This window comes from Poecilia formosa, unplaced genomic scaffold (genome assembly GCF_000485575.1).
Source record: "Poecilia formosa unplaced genomic scaffold, Poecilia_formosa-5.1.2 Scaffold272, whole genome shotgun sequence".
Taxonomy (NCBI): Eukaryota; Metazoa; Chordata; class Actinopteri; order Cyprinodontiformes; family Poeciliidae; genus Poecilia; species Poecilia formosa.
Genome location: NW_006800211.1, coordinates 491,863 through 504,024, shown reverse-complemented (window position 1 = coordinate 504,024; position 12,162 = coordinate 491,863). Strand labels below are relative to the sequence as shown.

Here is a 12,162-nt window from a genome sequence, read left to right as displayed (position 1 = left end):
CTGCTGGATCTCAGCATGAAGTGAAGCCATCCACTCAGAAATCAGCTGAATAATTCAGGCCAGCATGAACTCTGCAGTACATGTGACTCCAACTCCAGCTGCCATCGACTCATGCAGCTGTTTTCTAGAGTTTGTATTTTTCACAGATGATCAAACCCTTCATAACGGCTTCAGATCTGCTTTGTGTTTGAGTTGCATAAGCCAACAAATCGCTTCAGGTTTGTGTCTGTTCGTCTTGCACTGTAGAATCCACCTGTGCAAAGGAATTCAGGCAAGTCAAAGAAATGACTATTAACTTATCTATTGAGAATTACATTTTAGTAAATATTCCAGCTTGTAGCAGAAGCTGATTGATGTTCCCCATGCAGACTAAACTATGCAGACACTCTGTCTGCACCAATGAAGGTGCATTAAACCTCTGAGCTTCTCCCTGATTGGTCTGCTGGTTCCTCGGTCTTCCTGCTTGTTCTCTGAAAAACGACTGAGACTTTAGTAGAAACGTCTGCAGAATAAATCGCACAGCTGGACTTTGATCACACAGTTTCATTTTTAAGATAACTGGTTGCACCTGATTTAATTTAGGAGTTTCAGAATGAAGGGGTATAAATATAAATACCTGCCACACTTTATAGATATTCTTGTCCTTTCACTTAACAGCTGTTTATCATTATGTGTTGGTCTGTCAGGTAAAACTGATCCGGTCCTCAAGTCTGATAACTTTCTTTCCCTCGTTTCAGTGTCTTTAGTTTTACTGCTGCTTGTTTTATTTCATCTCAACGATAAAGAGGTTTATCTTTTTAAAGTGTCGCTTTTTGCAAGTTTCTAAACTCCAGTTCTGTCCTTCATACTGCTACCACGTCCTAAAAAGCTGTTCATTAAAACCTAAAGCATGTCTCTAATGAAGCTGCTGTTTGTGGCTGAGGAGGAAACAATAATGGAAAGCCATTTAAATTTACACCTCTGTCTCGACCCGACCGGATCCAGACATCTGCTTCGTCCTCGTCCCGGAGTCTGCCCTCTTCCTGCCAGGAGATGGGATTATCCAGGCGGCTCGCCGCTGCAGACGCCCAGCAGCAGCACATCCAGCTGGAAACGCTCTGGAATGCCGCTGATCCTCCCACATCCAGGGCAGGAAGCCGCCATTGTGTGTCTGTTTCACTTCGAGCTGAAAGCAGGACCGGCGAGTGGGCCAGAGAGGTTCTGTCAGCTACACCCTTAGTGACCCGCCATTGTGCAAAGTGACCCGTCACTGGCTCCGTTCACAGGAACTGGGACTGGCTGGACGTGTTGGCTGGTCCTACTGGGTCTAATGTTGCAGAAACACTAAATATTACCAAGTATTTGTGTCCAGTTTCTAGTGAAAATGTCTCATTACATTTAACATTAGACAAAACTATGACGGCCTATTAGGGTGACTGTAGATGGAAACAACAGGAACACATTTCTGCCAAAAAACTTTGAGATTAATCACAGAAATTTCCTAGAAAATTTATTTTCAAAAGTCGAAAAGTTTTAACTTTTGAAACCAAGAAATTTCAAAGTTTTATTTTCTAGAAATTTACATGGGAAATATAATAAGTAAAATAATCTGTGGAACTATAATTTTTTCATCAATATTAAGGAATTATTGACTTGAAAGAAGCTCAGTTATCCTCCTGAAAAGAAACCTGATGGATAGTTTTGTCTCAGTTGAAGTGAACTAAGATATTTGCAGTAGAAACTAGACACAAATACTTGGTATGGTTTTGTATTTTTGTTCTGTGGATACAGAGTTTTGTGGAAAAGTCTTTGCTCCCTTGCAGGTTTTTTCCGTTTTCCATCCCTGTTTATTTTAGCTGAATAATTAATATTGAATTATTGATGTTCTTTGTTGTGCTTTCTCCCTCGGCTCGCTGTCAGAAATGCATGCGGTTCAACCCGGACGCGACGGTCTGGATCGCCAAGCAGCGGATCCTGTGTACGCTCAATCAGACCCTGAAGGACGTCCTGAACTACGGCCTCTTCCAGCCGGCGAGCAACGGGAGGGACGGCAAGTTCCTGGACGAAGAGCGCCTCCTCCGAGAATACCCACAGCCAATCAGCAAGGGCGTCCCCTGCCTGGAGGTCAGCGTTCGTCCAATCAGAGCTTTGATGTCGGTTGAATCTGTTAACCAGTTATTTTACAGACTCTTGGTGTGATGAGGAGTTTGGTTGGTAAAGTTTCTTTGTGGTATTTCAAAACAAGTTATTTCCTCTGAGTTCTCAGTCGGATTTCAAAGTAATTTGCTGATCATTTCTAACTTAAGCAACTGAAACTAATATAATAGTCCAGAGAAATGCAGATGAAGGCCTTTTGTGGCAGTTTGCTGCGTTTCATCGCCTCTTTGGCTCTGATGTCTCAGATTAAAGCAGAAATAATCATCATATTTCATATCCTCTGCAGGTCGACCACCTTTCATCTCCTGTTTGTTAAAAAGTGTCTGCTACACCAATCAGAGTCTCTCTGAGTAAAAAATGTACTAAAACACTGATTGGTCAGCAGAGGTCATGAAAGTTAATAAGTGAACTAATTAACTTTTTAATCAAAAAAGTTAATTCATTTTCCAAAACTTCTTTAGTTTTGTCTTCTTCTGTTTGGAGGAGCAAAAAAATAGAATAAAAAAGTTATTCTTACATTAAAAGATGCAGGATTTATACTTGCTCTGAATCACTTAAAGGTTATTATTTAACTCATTTTGTATTTATTTCACTCATTTTTTCATTTATTGATTTATTTTACTAATTTTTTTTATTTATTTTACCCATTTATTTCTTTATTTAATTTTGGCTGAAATGGCTCTCCATAGTAACAACATATTAGATTATTATGTAGATTAGAAGAGATGGAGAGAAGATGGAGGGATAAAGGGCAGCAGTAGATCTGCAGTTTGACATTCATCTCTCATCTGGTAATGTTATACGTTTTCTTTCATAAATCGATAAAATGAAAGTCCTAATTTTCAGGAACTCCTCAGAGTTTTGTTCCTTATGAAGTAACAAAGTGTTTGTGTAATCTGGTTGGGATGAATGAGTGAAAATGTGGCAGCGTGGAGCGTTTCCCAGCTCAGCGCTCACATCTTATCACATCCTCTGGCTGCGCTGATCCAGATTATCGACACACAGCAGGCTCACTGACAGCAGCTTTCTCTGAAACTTTAGCAGATGGCATTCAGACGGCGTCATCCTCATCAGGTCTGTTTCACCTCAGAGCGGCTGGAGTCCGTTAGCTCTTTACTTTTAATCAAGACAGAGAAGGTTTGAGCTTCAGACTCCCTCAGCAGCAGAGAAATCTTTTATTTGATTATTACCCCCCGTTACATCTGTAATATTCATGAGGCAGATTTGACATTTAATATGATCCTAATCTAACATCCTTTTATCTGAGTAGTGCTGACGTCTGAACCCAAATTCAAGTCAGTTTATTTTTATTCTACCAGGACAGAATCTTATTGCTTTGCATGTTGAAGGGAGGACTGCTGAGATTTCTGGAAATTTATCATAACACTTGAAGTTTTTGAAATTATTTTTGTGCTTATATTCAAAATGTACAGTGTACAATCTGAAAGTTAATTTCTAAGGCTCATGCAAGGTGAGATCATTTCAGCCCCAAACCGATAATCTCTGTTCCCAAAACCAGGTTGCTAATCCCAAACTAGCTTCCTTTTAGTTCCTGACTGTTTCATGAAAGATCTCTGCAGAGGAGAAATCACACATCAGTCATGCAAAGAGCAACGTTTCTCATTTATTTACAGGAACGGCAGCAGATATGCAGCAGCACAAACATTTGTCTCTCCTTTTCCCAAATGAGGAATCAGTTTGAATACAAAACGTTTCCAGAACCCGGCACTCACAGAGATTAGGAACCACAGCCGCTCCAGAGTAGCTTAATTCTGCAAACACTTGAAATCTCCTGTTAAAACGCTCATAACTAATACTAATACTTTAAACACCAAATATATTTTAATATACATTATTACACCGAGTGGAAACCGTCTCAGCTCCTCCTTTATGGTTTTTCTCTACAGTCAATCATCTCCAAGGAAACATATGGACTGACTGCTTTACAAATGCCAGCCAATAGTTTGTCATGTAGCAGCCAAGCTGCATCTTATTTCAAATATTTTACATATGGTTTGAAAATCTACGAATCTTGAAACGCAAACAGGCAGAGCTGCTCTGTACGGCGTTCAGTCAACTGACACTGATGGATGTGCAGTTCCACTTTAAATCAGCAGGTGGCGATGTAGCGCCACCTGCTGTTTTTATTCATTATGCTAGCTTAATGGTTGGGTTGTTAGCTTAGTCCCACATTCATGATGTTTGGTGTAACAGGATACGAGAGGTTCATGTTCCAGACAAATCACTCAGGAGTCAAAATGATGAAACCATGAATCAGCTTACCTCTGAAGTTGGATTTGACCCAGAACCACATTGGGTCAGAACCCATGATCCCCCAAAGGGGGAGACTTGATGGTAAGAAGAAGAACCTTTAAATCCATGAGGTGTTTTTCAGTGAAGCCGCTGGTGGATCAGAGAACTTGGCTCAACTTAAGGCGACTAATGAGCAGAGAATCTGCTCATTAGTCCAGCTCTTCACTGGAGGAACGGGAGAGATTACTGGACTCTGAACAGGAAGGTAAAAATCTCTGGACTTACCCAGAATGATCCAAACTCAGAGCAGACATATTAGATTTTGAGGCCGGGGTTGATTAGAAACTGTCTTTATATTTTAGAGATGTCGTCGTTTTGCATGTTTTCTCATGTCAGTCACTGGAGTGATGCTGATTTCTACAGATGGGCAATTTCCACTTCTGATTAGTGACCATGAACACAGGCCAGCTGAAGATGTTTAATCATTTGTTCCTCCAACAGTTTCGCTACAAGAGCAGAGTCTACAGACAGCCCAACATCGACGAGAAGCAGGTCGCCAAACTTCATACAAAGGTAAGGAAGGCCATTAGAGCCCCTCACTGTGTTTCTGTAAAAGTCGTGTTTTTAAAGTTTGCTGCCATCATGAGAGCTGAAGGTTGAGAGGTAAATAAAGTAATTAATGTTGCCCCAGACAGAGATGTTTACTGCCACTTCGTTTTGGAGGGAAAACAAAACGGCAGGCATCTTTTTTCACTTACTGCAAATTATCTTTTAATTTTTACACCCTGCAATTAAATTAGCTGTTGCTAAGTTAGGTTGCTATGCGCATTATGGTTTGTTCTGAGAAAAACAAATCAAAGTGTTCTGAATGATAAAAAGATTAGTATCATACCAAATTACACATTTATATCAGAAACAACTGTGAGCTGGACGGGACCCGAAATGTCTGCCTCCCGTTCTACTGTCAGAAGATCCATCCAGCTTTTAAAGTTCATACACATTATTGATGAGTCAAGCCTGTAAGTCAAAGCAGATGGAATATATTGTTTTATTCTGTTAAACACAAACTATCACCATTGCTTCTCCACCGTCGGCCATGTTTGTTTACTCTGATTTGGTGTCGAGAAGTTTTGTGAGATTTTCCGTCTGAATGTTGGTGAGTGAAACTGGTTTGTGTTATATGTTGCTAAAACTGAGATAGTGATATTAATACATATTGTGGACATGTCCAAAGGCCGTGCAGCTTTTGGACGAGTCCAGCTGTGGCAGTGGAAGGGAAGTAAAGCCAAGGAAATGGTTTACCAGCCAGTCCTGGTGTTTCTGATATAAATGTCTCAAAGCTTTGTTTTATTCAGCTAATGTCGAAAATCCACAATTTGTCATTTGCAGGTTTTTCATGAAATAAGGAACGCAGTTAAAATCACATGTGAATAAGTTTGTTCACATGATAAGTCATTAAAAACACGAAGCGCCGTCTTCCTCCTGCCGCTTCCTGTCGTCTTCTTCATGGGTTGGGCCAGCAGGAACATCTGGATGATGATCATGTGACTCATGTGAGGCAAAAAAAAAGTTTTCATTAAAGTTTTGCGAAATAAACCAAAGAAACCACATCATAGTGCCAACACTTTATACAAAAAAAGAAGTTTTTTCATAACTGGCGTTTTTCCATTCAGCAAATTTAATTTCAAAATGTGGAATTATGCAATTATACAGTGAATGGAGGGACGGCTAATGTGTTTCTGAAGGATCCAGTCTTACTGGAATCAGTTATTGATCCATCCGATTTGATTAGTCAGGCTTAGTGAAAAATCTGGTCATCATCAGCATAACAGATATTGACTTCATACCATTCAGTATTTTACATATTCCTGGATTAAAGACAATAAGACCGAACACTGAGGCCTGTGGAACTCCTTAACAAACTGAGTCATTACCAACATGAAGAATCTGTCAGATAAATACGAGCTGAAGCTTCATCTGTTCGGCCCTCTGTGACTCTGCTGCCCCCTGCTGGTGAAAAGACATAAAGAGAAAGATCTCCCACTTCCTCCCACTTCAGTCTGACACACTCTGGGAAGTGCAATCTGAGACAAATCTGTTTCACACCGAATGCGCTGCCAGAATAAGACATAAAGAATCACAGATTACAGTTTCTGTGTAAAATCTTCCCTGTTTGGTTGGAGTCAGACTGTTTGGGTTCGTTTCTGGTCATTCGAATGAAATGAGGAGAACAGTTCTTATCCATCTCTCCTGTCCTCTTTATTATAATTATTTGGAAGAATGCTCCTTTTCCTGGCAGATGAACAGCAGACTCCTCTTCCTGCCTCCATCCCTCCTATATGAATTGAAATGAGTTTTCAGCCTCCTGGTTGTTTGCTTCCAGCTCTGGGCTGCTGTCCTGCAGCCACTGTAATCTTGTTGTGCAGCCAAAGCATAAATGTCTGTGGCAGCTCTCTCCTACAGGACCTGGTAAAACCGTCTGACAGCAGCTCTAATTTCACATCCGACTGCAGGGAAGAGAGACGGGAAGGAACAGAGGAAAATAAGAAAGGCAAGAGGAGGGAGATGCTCATAAATATGGAACAGGGACATAAATACATACAGTCAAGTTTCCAAAATGTTATTAATGTGAAGAAGTGTTTCTCTGGGATATTTCTGGTTCTAAAAGGAGATATTTTAGCGTTCCAGGAGTTAATCCTGTTGCTTTGCTGTGTGGTAGAAAGAGAAGATCAATGTCCAAACTGGCTCCCTGTTCAGGACAGGCAGGGAGGAGACGACACTTTCCTCCTCATCCTGATTCATCAGGCCTGCAGAGACACTCAGGGACAGGCTGGACGGGGACATTAAATAAAACACGGGGCACACGCAGTGCCGCCAACATGATCCTTTGACATTTCCAGATATTGAACCGCTGGTGAGTCACTGCAGCCGTCAGTCTGACAGAAACCGAGTCACTTCGGATGATTCTCTGCTTTCAGTGCAGTGATAATAAAATAATCAGTATTTACTCAGATCTCTGTCAGCCAGCTGCAACATCCAGTCAACATCTAAACATGTTAGCTCTAAGTAGCGCCAGCAGTGCTGCGTCTCAGGAAGTAAATAAAAATAGGTGTTTAATAAAAATATTTTAAACTCTTAGTTTTCCCAGGTATGAATAGTTCTAGGTGGATATGAAACCATGTCCAGCTCCTGTTCCTTCTCCCAGTGCTCACTGCAGAAACACACAGTTTGGTCAGAAACAGCCAATCAGAGCCAGAAGGAGGGTCTTATCGCTGTCAATCAACCTCAAGTACACGCTGCTCACCCTCCCCTTTGCTCTCTGCAATGCTTTATCAATAAATGCTAAGGCTAGTTAGCAACAGTTTTCCTGTAGTAGTAAGTTGTTTCTCCACCACGAGCAGCGTGTTCACAGGAGTGATGGACAGCGCTCAGCCCCGCCTCCTGGCTCTGACTTGGGAGGTGGAGATCAATGTTTTCACAGATTATCTGTCTCAGAACATCGATACTGAACAATAAATAAAACATTCCTGTTGCTGATGGACGGCACAGCAGAACTTTAACATTTTTGTCTTTAATTTCAGACGCAACAAAATCAAATTGCTCTAGAAATCATGACGATAAAATCTCCTTGGAGAACAAAGGAACTTTTTAATCAAATGTTTTTGTGGTGGATTCCAGAGATTCATTCAGTTTCCAGTCAGTAAATATCAGAGTGACTGTAGCTGCTGGTCCAGCTTGTTGCTGCTGCAGCTTTTGTTTCTGCTCTCTCATTCTTCCTGCTCGTTCTCTCCCGTCCTTCTGGGAGCTGCTCTCTTATCTATTTTTATCTCACGGCCTGAAAAGAAAGCAGACAGAACCGAGCCGAGCAGAAAGGATCCGCTCCGTCCTGTCCTGATGTCCTCCCTCCTGTCTGTCCCTTATCTGCACATTCAACTCGGTTCCATTTTATACTTTTATGTTTGACCTTCTCTGACCTTTCCCCGTATCTCTAATTGTATTTCAGTCTCTGTGAAAGTCCCAGGATGGATCCTTTTGTCTCAGCGTTCTGGTTTGATGACCCGTTTGTCCTCTGTGTGTGCAGGCCAACCTGAGGAGGTTCATGGACTTGATTCAGCAGAACCAGGTGGACAAAGTGGGGAAGCTGTTGGAGCGAGGCCTCGACCCAAACTACCACGACGGGGAAACTGGAGGTGAGGCTGCAGGCTGGACACAAACAGAAAGAAACACTGGTGGAAAACCTTCTGCTTATCAGAGGGTAATAAATGGTTCTGGTTCTGGAGGGAAACCCAGACCCAGAAAAACCTCCTCATCCTAGAAACGTTTGATCAAAAACATGATTTCTTTTAAAATGTCATGTTTCACTTAAGCACATTTAGTTTCTCAAACCCACTTTGCAGGGTCAGAGCGGCTCCCGTCTGTTTCCACAGCTTCACCTGCCTGATGTCAGAATGTGAAACGTTCGACACGACTGTTAGTGATTCTACTGAACTGTGAACTGATCTCCCATTTCAGAAGCAGAGACACAAATGTTTGTGCCACTAAATGTTGTAAATAAATGAGAAGTTCAGCATTTTTCATCGTGACGTCAGATTTCCGTCTCTGCAGAGATCTGAGATAAAACAGTCCAGGCCTGTAAGGCAGCTGAAGTATCTGGACCAGAACCGGCTTGTTATTAGTTTTAACATTGCTCCGTAATGTTCTGTCCACAAACTGGATCCATGATGGGAATCAGAACTTCTGACTGATTCTGGAAACGAGTTCAGCTTTGTGAAAGTCAGCAGCTCTAAAGTTGTGACACTCAGATGGGACAGAGTCTGAAACCAAACTGATGTTCAGGAGAAATCACCGATTTGTCTCATGTGAAGTTAGTTTGAGGATGGTCTGGTTTCCTCCTGGTTCGGTTCTGTAGATGTAAACACAGCGATCCCATGAAGGCACCGACCAAAACAGGTTACAGAAACGAGCTCATCTGGTGGACCTTTGGTTCTAGTTGATGGATTTGCTGTCGCCCAGTTTGTTTTTTTACGGTGCCGATCGTAACGAAACATCAGCTGCAGGAACATGAACCTCATGTGGATCCGGTGAGGCGCAGCGCCGCCCTGCTGGCTGCAGTGAAGCATTTCCCAGGTGTGAATGAAGGAGTTGTGTAGCAGCAGCTTCAGAGTTTCCCCACACAGCGGCCCAGGGGGCTGCTGGGTAATGAGCCGAGTCCTGATGTCAGACTGAGCAGGTGGTTCCTGCTTCCAGAGGAGAAACACAAAGATCCGGACGGACCCTAAACGCATCGTCTGTTTAAGTCCGTTAACTCGCTGTGCAGGTCAGTGTTATTAGTTTAAATTAGATTCTTTTATTTATTCTGGTCATTTTTAACCTTCTATTCACATGTCAAAAGAAAAACACACAATGCTGAAAAATACAAAAAAACAAAATGCAAAAGAATAAAAAAAGACAAAATTAGTTCAGAAATGAACAATATTTAAATCCCTCAATGGCAAAAACACAAAGTGTAAACTGTAGAAGCAAAAGTTTATTATACCTTCACTTTTTATACATAACATATTCTAAATTAAAAGAGCAGAAAGTGAAGCTCATATCATGTAGATTCATCACATCTGAAGTGAAATATTGGAACCTGGTTTTCCTGTTACTTTGATGATTCTGTCTTTATGAAAACCCAAAAGTCAATATCTCAGAAAATTTGATTATTGTGAGAAAATGAAATCTTGAAAACTCATGAAGTTGCACCAAAGCTCTTTCAAAGGAAGTTGAGTGGAAGGAAAAAGTGTGGAAGGGAAAGATGAACAGTGGTAACTGCAGCCTGTAGAGGAACGTCGAGTAAAATCCATCCAGGATCTGGAGGAGCTTCAGGACTGGACAGAACATCTGGAGGCGGTTCTGCTGCTTTACCTTTGAGTTGAGGAGAATAAATCCAGTTTTTGTCTGGATCAGTTTCCTGAGCGGCGGATCAAACCAGACATGTTCAAACGTTTCCACCTTCGTCTTGTTGGCCTCAGGCAGCCAGAAACTCGCTGCCGCCGTTTGTTGCCTTAAGAGCTGTTGACTTGACTGCAGCTCCAGGCTCATAATGAAGTTTATTTATCATTATTTAATGAGCGTGTCAGGAGTGTCTGTGCTGCGGTTGGGCTTGAAATGAGCAGCGTTGAGAGGACAGACGAAGGTGAACAGGAGGATGAGGAGCAGATCGGCTGGTAACCAAACCAAACCTCCAGAGCTCCTCAACCAGCTGGTTCCCCTACAAACACCTGGGCACCGCGCTGTTCATGAAAACCAAAAATGATCACTGTAATAACTTCAACCTGGCAGAAGTAGTAATAAGCAGAAACATGAGAAGAGGGAATCCCATTAAATAACATGGAGCGCATCACCTTCAGCAGACTCCTCATTTAAAACAGCAACTAGTTCAGATCCAAACTCTGAACTGTGAGGATCATCAAACCCTCATTGTCAGATTTCCATTGGATAATTTTCAGGATTTTTCTCATTTTTTAAATTCGGTTTGAAGTTATTTCTGAGAGCGTTATCGTTTTTTAACCCTGATCCAGAGTGTTTTCTCCAGGAAACCGGAGCAGACTCTGCTTCCACCGGCAGACACAAACTCTGAGCCTCTTTATGGTTTAATATCTTTGCTTCCGTTTTTATTTATGAGCTGAAAATATTTCCGTCTCCTGACTAATTTCAGCTCAGGAACAGAGTTCAGTCTTTAGCTTTTATATCAAAGATGTTTTCAAACATTTCACACATTACATTCCTGGGAGCTGGACCTTATAAAGCTGCTTTTTCCTGGAAAATATTTTAATTTGATCATTTCTGGGCCAAGCCGGCTGCTGGTGCCGTAATAAGCTGATTATGTTGAACTGGGACATGTTTGTTGTCTACTGGTGTCTTGTTTTGATGACCTTGTTTAGCATCATCAGCGCTGCTTTAATCACCTCTTTGCTGTTTTCCTGTTACGCCTCATAATTAATAGAGAACCAGCTGACCTGCTTTATCAGATCAAAAACCTGAAGGGAAGAAAAGTGAAGTTTGAAGATAAATTTCAGGGAAATGTCCTTCGGTTCCACTTACCTGGAGAAACCCACAGAACCTCTGGAAGCTTTTACTTTGAAATTATGCCCTTACTGTACAGTATTTTATTCTTTATTCTGTTTTTTATAAATACTTTATATTCTGTCTTTGTGTGAGTATTTGCTGCTGTTGCACAGAAACTCAGAACAACGGATATTTATTTTAAATTAAAATAAATTCTATTCTGTTCTGCACCAAATATCATTATAAAGTACGTAAATTAGTTGAACCCTATCATATAATATTTGTTATGAATTACCATCCAGTTTTATGTTATGTAATTAAATGGGAGAATCTGAGTTAATTTTGATTGATACATATAAATGTCTTTTTATTACTATTGTTTCTGGCTTTCTGTGCTTAACTACATAATTAAATAACTTCATATCTCCTGCTGAAAACAAACATCTGATTGGTTAACACTCAGCTGCAGAACAATCACAGCAGCAGCGTTAGCCCAGCTGATTGGCTACAGTAATATGGAAACGTAAAGTAACTGCATTTTGTTTCTCAGCAAATGACTCAGTGGAAAATACATAACAAAATAATTAATGAATATTTAAATAGTAAAAAAGTAATAATTTATTTAAGATAATCTGATTCTTTAAGTTTTGGAACTTTTTAAGTTATTGAATTGTGGCACTTCTGGCTTCCCGTACCTGCTGTGGTCCAAAAGTCTCTATGTGA

At 41.0% G+C, this 12,162-nt stretch overlaps 1 protein-coding gene across 1 annotated transcript; it reads left to right on the top strand.

Moving 5' to 3' along the window:
* Window positions 1–1,904: 1,904 nt before the first annotated feature.
* LOC107838523 (SH3 and multiple ankyrin repeat domains protein 1-like) lies at window positions 1,905–8,715 on the top strand. The gene is made up of 3 exons (XM_016681168.1): window positions 1,905–2,103; window positions 4,891–4,962; window positions 8,471–8,715. The coding sequence occupies exons 1-3, from the start codon at window positions 1,906–1,908 to the stop codon at window positions 8,702–8,704; spliced, it is 504 nt and encodes a 167-aa protein (XP_016536654.1). The 5' UTR covers window position 1,905; the 3' UTR covers window positions 8,705–8,715.
* Window positions 8,716–12,162: the final 3,447 nt, after the last annotated feature.

What these genes read in the sequence shown, in the direction of transcription:
- LOC107838523 (XM_016681168.1), top strand. Translation starts at nt 1,906, where the DNA reads ATGCGGTTCAACCCGGACGCGACGGTCTGGATCGCCAAGCAGCGGATC. An exon ending in AGGGCGTCCCCTGCCTGGAG is followed by an intron (nt 2,104 to 4,890) that starts GTCAGCGTTCGT and finishes TTCCTCCAACAG; the next exon opens with TTTCGCTACAAGAGCAGAGT. An exon ending in TCGCCAAACTTCATACAAAG is followed by an intron (nt 4,963 to 8,470) that starts GTAAGGAAGGCC and finishes CTGTGTGTGCAG; the next exon opens with GCCAACCTGAGGAGGTTCAT.